The sequence below is a fragment of the Drosophila takahashii genome, chromosome 2L (genome assembly GCF_030179915.1).
Source record: "Drosophila takahashii strain IR98-3 E-12201 chromosome 2L, DtakHiC1v2, whole genome shotgun sequence".
NCBI classification, from domain to species: domain Eukaryota; kingdom Metazoa; phylum Arthropoda; class Insecta; order Diptera; family Drosophilidae; genus Drosophila; species Drosophila takahashii.
Window position 1 is genome coordinate 27,748,578 of NC_091678.1, and position 14,099 is coordinate 27,762,676.

At 36.4% G+C, this 14,099-nt stretch overlaps 1 protein-coding gene across 1 annotated transcript; it reads right to left on the reverse strand.

Annotated features, from left to right (window-relative positions):
- Positions 1-6,850: 6,850 nt before the first annotated feature.
- LOC108060642 (ribosomal RNA-processing protein 7 homolog A) lies at positions 6,851-8,837 on the reverse strand. The gene is made up of 2 exons (XM_017146428.3): positions 8,564-8,837; positions 6,851-8,499 (listed from the first exon to the last, which is right to left on the reverse strand). Exons 1-2 carry the CDS (start codon positions 8,586-8,588, stop codon positions 7,724-7,726), a joined length of 801 nt encoding a protein of 266 aa, XP_017001917.2. The 5' UTR covers positions 8,589-8,837; the 3' UTR covers positions 6,851-7,723.
- Positions 8,838-14,099: the final 5,262 nt, after the last annotated feature.

A 14,099-nucleotide genomic window follows, 5' to 3' on the forward strand; every position in this document is an offset into this window, starting at 1 on the left:
TAAAGCAGTCCCAGTTCCCAGAATATACACGATTAAAAAAATACATGCTTCCCAAATTCAGTTAAGCATGCTCAAACACGATTTTTTTTAATTTGTCTAATTTTTTAGGGCATTTGCCTTTAAAAACAGAAAATTCGCCCTTAATTTTAGAAAAATACACCTTAAAATTAGGGCAAATCACCCTAAAAACAGGAAAATATTTCTTAATTCGAGAAAAATCACCCTAAATTAAACAAAATTTCCATCGGGATTTTTTAGAAAATTTTTCTAAATACACGGGCGAATCGCCAGCGGATACGATTTATGGGCGATTTTCTAAATCCACGGGCGAAAAGTCAGTTTTTTAGGGCGATTTAGGGTAAAAATTTCTATGAGTGTAGCCTGTAGAGCTTCTGTCTCCAAACAAAAAGGACCAAGTTCGATCGCCGACCCACCATTTTTTTTTTGTGACTCACAATAAAATAGAGATTCTATTTTACAATTTTTAAGATTTACTATTACTTTTGCGTTCACCAATACAAATTTTCGTTAAGAAAAATGTCAAAGATATTGACTATTACACTGTGCAACATTTTTAGGGTTATAAAATGTAACCGCAATTCTGATTTCATGAGCGGAAAGAACTCATCGAAATAAGCTAAAACCCATTTGGGTTTCTCTGGCTTAGCTCGCGTTTACCTATTATAGTGAGTTAAAGTTTTACATACAAAATTTATTTGTAACGGCCATATCTTGTGAACCGATTAAAATTTCACTATCAAGTCTTCAGTGATTATGTAGCTATGAACCCAAGGAACTAAATTGACAAATGGCTCTTGCGAAGACGTACACCTAGCGCGTTAAAAATCGAAAAATTAGGCAAATTGGTTTTTTAACGCGCTAGTTGCACTAGGTGCTAAGTGCGCAAGAGTCATTTGTCAATTTAGTTCCTTGGGTTCATAGCTACATAATCACTGAAGACTTGATAGTGAAATTTTAATCGGTTCACAAGATATGGCCGTTACAAATAAATTTTGTATGTAAAACTTTAACTCGCTATAAAAGGTAAACCCGAGCTAAGCCAGAGAAACCAAAATGGGTTTTAGCTTATTTCGATGAGTTCTTTCCGCCCATGAAATCAGAATTGCGGTTCCATTTTTCATGTTGCACTGTGTTATTTTTGAGGGACCGTAATAGTTATAAGTTAAAAGCTAAAAGTCATTGATTACACTGTGCAGCATTTTGAGTGCTTTTTAAATTTACCTCGATGGATGCTATATTTTTGGATTCGTTACGAATTTCCAAGTTAAACTGCGTTTTCCAAAAAGTTCCCCGACGCAAGGATTCTTAGCAAAAGGACCTCAAAGTTCGAAAAATGCTGAAATTGGCCAACTTTGCGGAGCTCTCAGAGGCAAATGGATGCATGGTTTGATTCGATGTTAAAGTTTTTTAAAAGATACGCCCTTAATCTTTTAAACCCCATATTTAAAAAATTTTTAAGATTTTTTTTTAAGGCAGAAACAAATTCTAGAAAACATAGTCAAAAAGCTTAAAAACATACAGCTGCGGTCAAAATAGTAGTAGTGTTGCCGCCCTGTGTTTTTAAAAGTTTGTTGTTGTAATTCATCTTTTTCTGGTGATATTGTATTGATTATAATTTTACTATTGGACTAATTGGATAAGAAAAAATTACAACATCAAACTTTTAAAAACTCAAGGCGGCAACACTGCTACTATTTTGACCGCAGCTGTATGTTTTTCAGTTTTTTGACTATGTTTTTTGGAATTTATTTCTGCCTTAAAAAAATCCTAAAATTATTTTATGTATGGGGTTTGAAAGATAAAGGGTGTATCTTTTAAAAAACTTTAACTTCGAACCAAGCCATGCATCCATTTGCCTCTGAGAGCTCCGCAAAGTTGGTCAATTTCAGCATTTTTCGAACTTTGAGGTCCTTTTGCTAAGAATCCTTGCGTCGGGGAACTCTTTGGAAAACGCAGTTTAACTTGGGAATTCGTAACGAATCCAAAAATATAGCATTCATCGAGGTTAATTTTTGATGCTGCATAGTGTTATTCGTTATTATTCTTATTTTTAAGTTGTAATTGTCTCCCAACGATTTGCATTTTATTACCGACTTTATCACCTGTTAAATAGCTCGGGAAAGTGATTAAGATATTTTTTAAAATACTGTCAAAGTATAAAATCAAGTCTACGGCATCCAGATGAATCTGAAAAATGCGTAATAAACTTTAAAGCCGTTGCGCACCGATTAAAACTAATTATTTTTAACTTTTTCTTTCTTTTATTGATTAAGGATACAAAAAGGCCATATATGAAGGGGTGAGAGCATGGCCTTAGAAATTTCATACAAAATAAGTCCACCGATTAAAACTAATTATTTTTAACTTTTTCTTTCTTTTATTGATTAAGGATACAAAAAGGCCATATATGAAGGGGTGAGAGCATGGCCTTAGAAATTTCATACAAAATAAGTCCACCCTAATGTACACTGTACATTGTACAGTGATGAACTTAATTCTTGGCATACTTGGCATCTTGGACTTTAGGTTCAATTTTCTCCGACTAATATATGAATAAAAAAATTAAACAAAATTTGTTTATATAAAGGCCACATTTTACTGTTAAAAAAATTTGGTTTCATATTTATATCTCGTAAGACTAATTTCTTAAAACTCAAAAACGAACCAGAAAGGAAGCTAGCTTCGGCAAGCCGAAGCTTATATACCCTTGCAGATCATTCTATTAATTTACAAATCGCAAAAATGTTAAATTTCCTATTATTTCACATTAATTTTTCGATCGTTTCTATGGCAACTATATGATATAGTAGTTCGATATTTTTAAAATTAAAATCGAAATTCGGAAATATTTTAAAATAGTCATATCCCAAAGTAGAAGAGAATGTAATAAAAACCAACAAAGATATAATATTTTCCCTAATAATTTCCATTTAATTTTTCGACCGTTCCTATATATATGTAATAATATAGCTATACGTAATAGTGACCCGATTCTTTAAATATTCAATTCGAAATTCAGAAATATTTAAAAAATAATATTTCCAAGAGTAGAAGGTAATATTTGAAAAAACCCCGAAGCTAGAATTTTTATAACGTTTTTTTTCGACCCTTTCTATGGGAGCTATAAGATAAAGTTGTCTGATCCGGTCGGTTCCGACATATATACTACGTGCAATAGAAAGAAGACTTTTGGGAAAGTTTCATCCCGATAGCTCAAAAACTGAGAGACTAGTTTGCGTAGAAACAGACAGACGGACAGACGGACATGGCTAGATCGACTCGTTAATGATGCTGATCAAGAATATATATTCTTAATGGGGTCGGAAACGTCTCCTTCACTGCGTTGCAAACTTCTGACTGAAACCATAATACCCTTTGCAAGGGTATAAAAAATGAGCCTATTCTGTCCGAACAAAATTCTTGGCACACGTGTGTTGTATTTAACTATTTCGATAAAACTTAACCGATTTGACTCATTTTTTTTTTGCTAAATCCGCTTTGTCTCAGTTGTCTAGATGGCATAATGCTAAATTTCCATTCTTAAATCGTTAAAATAACTTAAATTTAACTAAAAACGGTTAAAGGTTAAATGCCATATCCATACCCATATCTGTGCAAAAAATAATCCATTCGGATCCTTTTACGGCGTTTAAAGGACTCTTACTGTGCCAAAATGCAAGGCACGCAGCCCGACCCATGGGTTTAAGAAGCCAGGGAAGCGAAAGGATCAAGAAAAAGGATAGTGTCAACCCTTAGATTTTATCAGCACAGATCGAAGTTTAGGAAAGGATGGAATTTGGCAAGGATATTTAACCAACGCCCTTTTTAAAGGCCCTGGCAATGTGCTAACTACATTTCTTTGCAGCTAGAAAAAATGAAGTGATTTCAAAGGTCACCAATATAACCATTTAGGATAAAAAAAAGGAAAAAATATGACAAAATATCAAATTGATACTAAAGTACCAAAACTATAAGAGTTTACAGGGAGATTCCTTAGCGTCTGATTCAGCGCAAGTTTTTTCTCCACATCGTTTGTTTTTTGTCGCCCATATTTTAACTGTAAGGCGTTCATCGGAGTTCATCCGCTAAATATAGTAATTTTGTGGTATTTTCTTACTATTTCCTTAGCTGAACTGAGTACCGTGGTGGAAAAAAGTTCCAGCTAAAGGCGTTACCTACCTATTTGCCTCTCGCTTACTCCTATGCTTAGCTAGCAGTTTTCGTCGTACTGAGTACTAGGCTTTAAGTTTGACACTTATCTGTTGAATATATTTTCTATTTAATAAAGATCCGGAACAGTATAATTCACTTTTTCTGCAGCATCAATGTAAACACAGATTTGGGGCTCCAAAAATAAAATCACGCACCTTCCAATTCGCCGCCCTCCAATCATTGATATTGATTCTGCCCAATCTGTCGACACTGCTGATCACCTATCGCTCTGCATTTTCGTTGCTGTTGTTGCTGTTTTGGGTTTTGGTTTGTGCGATCGATCCGTTCCTGTTGAGAGCCGTCCGCTCACGTGTTCAAATTTATTGATTGTTCTGCTCACAAGACACAGCGTTTCAGCTTTTTCCTCTCGGGCTGAGGACTGAGCCCGGTGTCCAGCTGTGCGGCATGGGAGACGTACGTGTGGTCGGTTTATGTAATATTTTTCGACATCTTGTGTGTCCGTCGATCGGTGGGACAGCTTAGCTGGGCCGAGAATGAGACTGGGGCCACATCCACAGCTAAGCCCTAGATGCAACCTTAGGCGCTAAATCGCATCGCTGCAATTCTGCCCATGTAAATTGTTTTCGGCCCTTATTAACTTAAGCCCATTCAGACTACCTTAATAACTCGTTCCGTTAACACTTTATTATGTTCAAGGCGCATAAATCGGTCCATCACCCGGACATGTTCGCGTGGATCGTGAGGTTCTGGAGGAGGGTACCGAGTTCCCAAGTTACAGAGTGTCTGTGTGACTGGGGCCAGGTCGACGATGGCGATTATGATTTATCGCATTTTAATCAATTTAAAATGTTTAAACGATACGAATCGGAAGAAATTATGAATGTGTTGCTGTCTCCAGGCTCCACAGTAGGCAACCAACAACAACATCCAAAGCCACAACTGCAACCCATACCAATACCCCAGCCCAAACCAGACGACGAACCGATCCGAGAACCCGGCGATTATCGTCAGCATGCGTTATCCGACGCGTACCTCGTTTGTATTTCACTCCCCATGTCCCCACCAAATCTCGTGTTACCTACGGTCTTGAACGCTTCGAAGTCTTTTGCGCTCCATATTAGTCACAGATCAGGGGCGGATTTAAGTGTTGAATAGGTAAAAAATAGGTGTTTCCCAAAATGATCATGAATATCCCCAGTGGCGGATCCAGAATTTGCTTGTGGGAGGGTATTTTAAAACAAATTTTTTGTTGCTTTTTTTTGATCATCCACAAAATCATAAGTACGTTATAGGTATGTATGTACTTAGTTTTACGTGATGTTAATGCTTTTCAGTCAAACAGTAACAATTAGGAAGCAATTTTATTTCTCAACCCACGGTTGGGACGCTGTCGACCGCTAAACATTAAATTGTAATTACAGTCAGTCACAAAAGTATTCGTTGCGAGGTGTTTTGCAAACAAATTGAGTTTTTTTTTAACATTAACGTAACATGGTAATTATTTTATTAATTTGATCAGTTTTAACACATATTGCAAATATATAAAATAAAAAAATATACAAAAAGTATCTTCATTGCTGTATTAAACGATTAAAACCAAAAAATAAAGATGTATTTTAAGATTTTTCAGTTAAAAAATTTTTTTTATGTTTCATTTTTTGGTCTATAAGTGCATTAAACAAACGACAAAATGAGGTATCGTTTATTAAAATCGGTTAGCAACTTACCTAAAAAAGGATATGACAAATTTTTTATTGAGATCTCGGAAACTACAAAAGCTAGAAAGTTGGGATTACCCACACCAATTCTTGGGCTTCCTACGCAGCGAAAGTTTGTTTCAGCCGAGGGCCACGCCCTCTCTAACGCCCACAATCGCCTTAAGGCGGAGGTAGGGTCTTGCAAAAAAAAATATACATTTTTTAAAATTTTTTTTCTTGTAGATTAACAAATTAAGATTATACAGAAAAAGTTTTATGTCAATTGGACCAAAACTTTAGAAGTTATGCTAAATCTAGTACCCTAACCTCTAAGACTTTAGGTACGTAAGTGCATCTTTAAATGCGTTTTTCTCGAAATCACGTTTCGAAAGTCTGTCTTCATCGGCATTTCTAAATGGCTCGACCGATCGTTTTCAAATTTGTGTCATATTTTTCTGCATAAAATAAACGGCCCCCTGGGAAGCGCTTTTTTTATTTTTTAACTTTAAATATTTTATTTTTAAGCCTAAAAAAATTCATTTTTTTTCAAAAAAAAATTGTTAAAAATAAAAAATTAAAAAAAGGGCTTCCCAGGGGCGGGTTTTTTTAATTCTTAAGCGAAATGTAAAAACAAAATGGAAATCCGATCATTTTTGGCGGAGGTACAGTGAACACCGCAAAACGACTTTTTTTAATAGTGTTCCAGCAATCGCTTTGCCACCGATATATTAGACAATATTATCGGCTTTAAAAATTAGTGGATGTTATTAAAATGGCACTTAAAAATATATTAAAGGTTTAAATTAAATCCATCCAACCAGTTTTTATAGAATTATTAGGATTAAGCGAGTAGCCCTACTGCGACGTGTTGTTAAAAAATTTGAAATGGCTCCAACTTTTTACAAAAACCCGGCGCATATATTGAAATTAAAAAATCCTTTTTCTTGTGGGGACAATGCTTAAAGTTGTTTTAAAAATCCTAATTTTTTGTATTTTTAAGAAACAAAAAACTTATTTTTTTTTAATTTTATTTTAAAAGAAGTCGTTTTAGAGGAAATAATGCAAAAGTCTCGAAGTCAATCGGATTACTACAACCGGAGATACAGTTTTTCGATGACAGGGACTTTTCCAAATTTGACGTTTTTTGGAAAACTAAAAAAAATTCAACTAGCAAAATCAATTTTTTTCTGCCAAATCCTGATAGACGTGCTAACTTATTTCCCGAATAGTACACTTAAAACAAGTTTCAGCCAAATCAAAAATGTGACCCAAGAAAAGTGGTTCGGTTTGTAAAATGACTGCCCATATGTACGTTAAGGTCTTACTTCGTTATATACTATACTTCTCCCCAAAAGTCTTGCAGTCCGGACCTGGAAGAAGTCAGTAATGTTTTTCTCGGATTGGGAAAGACCGATCGCGTGCTGTTTCGACTGGGCGAGTGAGTTTCAGAGTGCGTTTCGAGCGCAACGTCGGCACAGCGACGATTATGATTAAAAATGATAAGCGAAATATTTTTATCATTTCTCTAATTAACATAAACCATATGTGATTATCACACAATAAGCCCAGCAGTTGCTGTGCCGGGCTCCAGTGCCGTCGTTGTCTTTTTGTTGTTCTCTTTTTATAAGCTTTCATGCCCCTTACTGTGGCCGGTTATAAGTTATGGCATTGCTGTGGGACTCTGTCGTGGTCAGGATTTGGTCGCGGTAGTGTCAATGGCAACAGCAAATTTATGGGGCATTTTCGTGCGGTCAGGCCCGTAGCATCTTTCAGTTCGATTCTTTCTGGTATCATAAAGAAGTTTTACTTTATTTTTAACCTATGACTATTGACTAAAACGGCTTAAAGCGACGCGATTGCTTGAGCAGCTCTATCTTTCGCTTGTCCTCCTCGAACTTTTTGCGCATCTCCACGATGTTCTGCATTTTTCCCTCGCGTATCTGGAAGGTGTAAAAGTTCTTAAGTTCCTTGGACTTGTTTCCATTGGCCACCTTTTGTTCAAGGCGTCCAAGCACAGAGGCCTTTTGCTCGAAACCAGCGTTGCGGCCCTCCTTGCCGACGGTGACCCATCCGTCGGCGTCAGCCTCTCCAGTCTTGGCCGCCTCCGCCGCAGCCCGCTCCCTCTTGTCGTACCCGGATATGTACTTGCTGACCTGTAGCTTCGCCTTGTGGGCATCGAAGATGTAGTTTTCTTCGTATTCCTCGTGCCAAAGCTCCATGCCGCTTTTCACAATGCACTCGCCGCTGCTGTTAAAGAGGTCGATGCTCCTCAAGGCCAGGGCCTTGCCGATGCTGCTGGCCTTCTCGAAGACTATGTAGGCCACCTTGAAGGTAAAGGGCGGGCGTGTGCTGGAGAACGGTTCGGCGGTGCCCTCGTACCACTTGATGGTCTCCTCCTTTCCCGGCCTGGCGGCGAACTCCACGGCTTCAATGCTCCCCGTCCGCCCGAAGACCGTCTTCAGGCTCTCCTCCGTTACGTAGGGCGGAACATTGAGCACGAAGAGGGTGCGACCCTTGGGTTTATTTGGATCCATCAGCCGTATGAAGTGCTCCCGCATGTAGACGCTGTGGCAGTACTTAGCCTGGGGTGTGGTGCGTAGGGGAACCACTAAGTGAAAAATGGGTGAAAAACAATTAGCTGCAGCAGAAGCGCCGTATGTTTCATTACTTACCTATATAGCCCTCCAGTTCCACCATTTTGCGCTATATTGTGTAAAATTACCAAAAAACGTTTCTTAAAATGGCCAGGCCAGTGATGGCACTATCTTCGGTTCCCTGACTATCGCGATAGTATCGAACTTGCTTATCAACAGTGTTATGAAAAAAAGAATTAATGTTTAAAGTTTATTTATTTATTTAAGATTCATTAATTAAATTATTATTTGTTATGGTCTGCCAAAAATAAAGCAATTTAACATGTTGACAATCAAAACATTCCAAAAACGACCGCGTACCTATGTTAGAGAGGAACAGCAGATGCGATACTAGAGATGGCCTAGGGAAGGAGAACTGGTTCCGGAGTCGTGCTGGTCCATGGCGGAACTTCTTCCCATAGAATCCATCCGTTTGAAACGGTTGGGATTTTTGAAACTCGTGTTCCCATAGAACTCCATCCATTATCCAATAACAGCTGATTTAAACAGCAGTGACTCAACTCAACATAAACGAAGGAGGATTTAAACTCGGGAATACTGTCGTGAAATTGTGTTCTCCTAATCTTATTGTAGAATAATACAATAAATAGCATAAGACAATAGTTTAATACGTATCTGAGTATGCATACATATTGCTGACAGGGGGAGGGCCTAACCTCCCGTACCCCACACTCCGCTCTTACTACGCCTCTGTATACCCAATATTAATATGGCAAATTTGTAAACAAAGCCAAATGTGTGCTGTTTTGGTAATTTATAGCAACTTTGGAACTTTATAGGAGTACATAGTACACTTTTTATTATTATTAGTTATTAGTTAAGCCTACTACTCAGTTCGGCTAAGAGTTTTACTAGTCGAAAAATATTAATCATTTAGTGTGACCGAAGTTTTCGGAGTTCATCCGCAATGCATGTAGCATGGTCTTACTCTCAGCAAACAAATCAACTGGCGCCAATTTTAAAATATTACAAAACGTTGAGCCGACCGGGGTCGCAAGCTTTAAATTCGCTGTTGGAATGGCGATATGTATTGCAGCAACTCCTACAGGCAGTTTTCCATTGGTTTTTGAGGTTTTCCTTCCATTTATAAATTGTTATTTTCACACCGCTTCTGCACAAACACAGCCAAAGATCAAATTTTTTATTCTTTGGGCCGCGGCTAAAGGCGTTCATCAGAATTCATCCGCTAAATCTAGTATTTCAGTGGTATTTTCTTACTATTTCCTTAGCTCAACTGAGTACCGCGGTGAAAAAAGTCCCCGGCTAAAGGCTTTAGCTACCTATTTGCCTCTCGCTTACTCCTATGCTTAGCTAGCAGTTTTCGTCGTACTGAGTACTAGGCTTTACGAAGTGCAGAACACATTCTGAGACTTTTCTGCAAACATTGATGTTTTTTCACGCACAACAGCTTACATTTTGGCCCACACATACAGGGTATTCCCTAAACTGTTGAATTGCTGAATTGTTGAATTTTGGTCAGCTGTTAATCAGCTGTTCTATACAAAGTCAACTTTCAGAAATTTCAGCAATTCAACAGCCTCGCGGCTGTTAAAAATTTTGTTAAATTGCTGAAAAGCCAGAGTTGTCACCTTTTTTTTAAAGTCATGTCAACTCTGTACCATTTTAGTATCACCAGTACGCATTATTTATTTTAAAATCAACTTAGAAAGCATATTTATGGTTCTTGTTACCTTGGTAACAATTTTAGGCAGTAACTAGCAATAATAAATCTAATTTTACATGCTTTAAGTTCCGTGAAACTTTTGAACATAAGCTGTTTGAAAATTCAACAGGAACCATTTTGGGTCGATCCCTTAATTGCTGAAATTTTCTGTTGAATTTTCAACAATTCAGCAATTCAACAGTTTAAGAAATACCCTGATAGCAAACTGCTAAAACCCAAAAATTTTAATTTAAAAAAAAAAACCAAAAAAACAATGAGCTGAAGCATTATTGGGGGTGTCACAGAAACCGTCGACGGATTTCGGGACGGTTGGTTTAGAAACCAACCGACCAAAGCCGTTGGTGTCACAGGTATTCGGGAGATTTCCTTTTTTTCGGAAAATTTACCGAAAAACGAAATGGGCTGGATGCATACACTAAATATCGAATATTCAATAATTATCGAATTTTATTTGGACTATTTTCCAATAAGTTTTAAACTTAATTTATGTTTTCCTTGCAAAATTAGAAAAATAATTTATGTTTAAAGCGCATATTGTACACAATAAAATAAAAACAAGAAAGGAAGCTAGCTTCGGCAAGCTGAAGCTTATATACCCTTGCAGATCATTCTATTAATTTACAAATCGCACAAATTTTTAAATTACTATTATTTCACATTAATTTTTCGATCGTTTTTTTGGCAGCTATATTATATAGTAGTTCGATCTTTTTAAAATTAAAATAGTCATATCCCAGAGTAGAAGGGAATGTTATAAAAATCAACAAAGATATAATTTTTTTCCTATTAATTTACATTTAATTTTTCGACCGTTCCTATGGCAGCTATATAATATACTGATCCGATTTTTTAAATTTTTAATTCGAAATTCAAAAATATATAATAAATAATATTCCCAAGAGTAGAAGATAATATTTAAGAAAACACCGAAGCTAGAATTTTTTAAACGTTTTCTTCCTATGGGAGCTATAAGATATAGTCTATATATATAAGATATCCGGTCGGTTCCGACATCTATACTACCTGCAATAGAAAGAAGACTTTTGGGAAAGTTTCATCACGATAGCTCAAAAACTGAGAGACTAGTTTGCCTAGAAACAGACAGACGGACAGACGGTCATGGCTAGATCGACTCGTCTAGTGATGCTGATCTGAAACGTCTCCTTCACTGCGTTGCAAACTTCTGACTAAAATCATAATACCCTCTGCAAGGGTATAAAAATTAAAAATTTGAATTACCCGCCAGGCTACATATTGCAGCCCTGAACAGCGGTTTGCCGCGGCTGCGTTGGTTTATTTACATTTGTAGGTTGGCAGGAATTTTAAAAGCGAACCAAAATGCCATCTGCTCTAGAGTACTAGCGAAGGCATAAACTGCGAGAGGCTAGTACGCAAAGGAGATCCTTACAAGCGGTTTTACGTGGTAGTCCATGGGGATTTAACTCATTGGCCAGGTCCTTTCAAGCAGTGGTCACAAGAATGCGGCGGAAGACCTATGTTTACCCCTGAAAATTAGCAACGCTTATTAGTTTAAATTAATAATAAGCAAAAATTTTGTACTTTTTTTTCTTACATGTCTTATTCTTCTTCTCAGCCGGCGTTTTACCTGGCAAAAATAGGACATTTTTCACGACAGTGATGCCAACTTTTTGCAAAAGCGGCCTGTTTTTACTAATTTCTCAATAACTACTATTTTTAGTTAGAAATAAGTTTCATTTTTTAACTACAATACTAAGTACTAGAGCCCTGCACGAGTTCACTCGAACTGACAAACAAGTCATGTTAACAAAATAGAGTTTTAGAGTGCGAGTTCACTTACTTAGAAACTTCGAACAAGCAAGTCGTAGGCCTTGAAACAAACGATCAAGTGAGTGCGAGTAATCCAAAATTCGAGTCAATTGAATTTTTAAGCAAAGAAGGTTTGATGTGGTCATACTATTTTAAATTTCATTTTATTTACATAACATTTGGTTTCCGAAAATACGAGTTCAAAACATAATTTTATTAATTTTGATGCTTGAAGATGCAATTCCGGTCCTTTTTTCGGAAATAAGCTGTGAGAATGCCCTTTCCGACGATGCACTGCTAGCTGGAACACATAAAATTTTGAGGCTCACTTTATATAAAAGAGGATAACATTTATGACGAACCATATTCGTTGTGCATCCTGTATACTTCAGCACACTCAAACAAACTCTGCAAGCCACAACATTTTCGATCACATTGTTCTTTGCATCCTGCACCATTCCAAAAGTTTCCCAGACTTTGCTGCGTCCTCGCTTGTTTATGATTTCATACTCACCTTGCTTTAATTTTTCGTTGATATCATCGTTTTCTTTTCTCTTCATTATTATGATGTTTTTATTATTATAAAACCTTGAATAGGTATTTCAAAACTTACGACTTGAGCCATAGCCAAAGGAGATGAAAATATTATTTTAGAAAATCACAAGCACAACAAGTCAGTCGAAAGGAAAGAGCAGAACTAAAATTTATACTAAATTTTTTTTTCAAATTTTCGAATTTTCATATGACTTTTAAGTGTTCGAGTGCTCGATCTGAATTCAAGTCAATCGGGCCACTCGCACTCACTCGCACTCGTTTAGGCCTAACAGTGACTTGAAGGTAGTTGACTTGAAATTTCCTTCACTCGGGTTGATTCGTTTGGAAATATTTTTGTAAGTCAGAGTGAGTGAACAATTCAAGTCAACTTGGAAGTGCTCACTTACAATTAAACTCGTGCAGGGCTCTACTAAGTACCTTTGAATTAATAACACAGGTCAACAAAATGGACTTTATTAAAAGGTGCAGGCCTATGGGCATTAAATTATGTTAATATAGACGTATATAAGCATATCTGCATACTTCGTTTTTGCGTTTAACGGGTGGTATTTGTGCAATCGCGGTTTGAAAAAAATAGCAACATTTAATGTTTTGATTAAAGATGTCTTCGACGGTCTTTGCCCAACTGTATTAAAACCTATGCCAAAAAATGGCTTAGATGCCCATCTACGCAATTGCATTTAAGGTTCCACTATTGTTTGAGTCAATCAAAGCCTATGAGCCATTGAAGTAATTTGTTCACCTCTATTCACAACCAACTTGATTTGTTGAACAGTCTTAAAAAAATACAAGGAAAAATATGTGCCGTAAAATATTTGAGAGGCATCTAGAGACGACTTTTCCCGAATTTTTGAGATAAAACCCACTATTGTACTTCGAAGGATGGAATTTATAGAATTTTTTCCGTAAGAACAGGAAAAGTAACAACTATTTTGAAATTCCATTTTACATAAATATCTGACACATTCGCAGAAATTTGCCTTTTAATTTGTTTAGCAGTAGGCGCCGAACATCGAAAATTTGTATTTTCAAGGGGTTAGTATGCCTGTTAAATAAATCCCCCCACAATTTTAAGGCTACGCCACTGTTATCTTTAAAAAACCTACTGTGTGAAGTCACGACCAACTCGTTAAGTAATAGTTACTTAAAAATCAGGGACAGTAACAGTTATAGGTCTTTTTTTAAAAATCACACTTTAACAGTTATTTTCTGATTTGTAAAGTAAAACTCAAAGAAGAACTGTTATTGTTTGAGTTTTATAATAAAAGTTGACAAATAACAGTTATTCGTCGTGATCAAAAATAAAACTCAAACTTGATTTATGGCGATTTTGTGGGTGAAATAAATTTAAAAAAAATATAGTTATAAAATATGCGCGGTTGCCTTTTTTAACAAATTTTTAGTAAATTACATAAAACACGATTAGCATGTTTTTTTTTAATTATTTAATTTTTTTAAACATGTCAAGGGGACAACTGTTATACATAAAAATCAACAAATAACAGTTATTTTTTGAGTTTTATTATA

What these genes read in the sequence shown, in the direction of transcription:
- LOC108060642 (XM_017146428.3), bottom strand. Translation starts at nt 8,588, where the DNA reads ATGGTGGAACTGGAGGGCTATATAG. An exon ending in GGAACTGGAGGGCTATATAG is followed by an intron (nt 8,500 to 8,563) that starts GTAAGTAATGAA and finishes TTTTTCACTTAG; the next exon opens with TGGTTCCCCTACGCACCACA.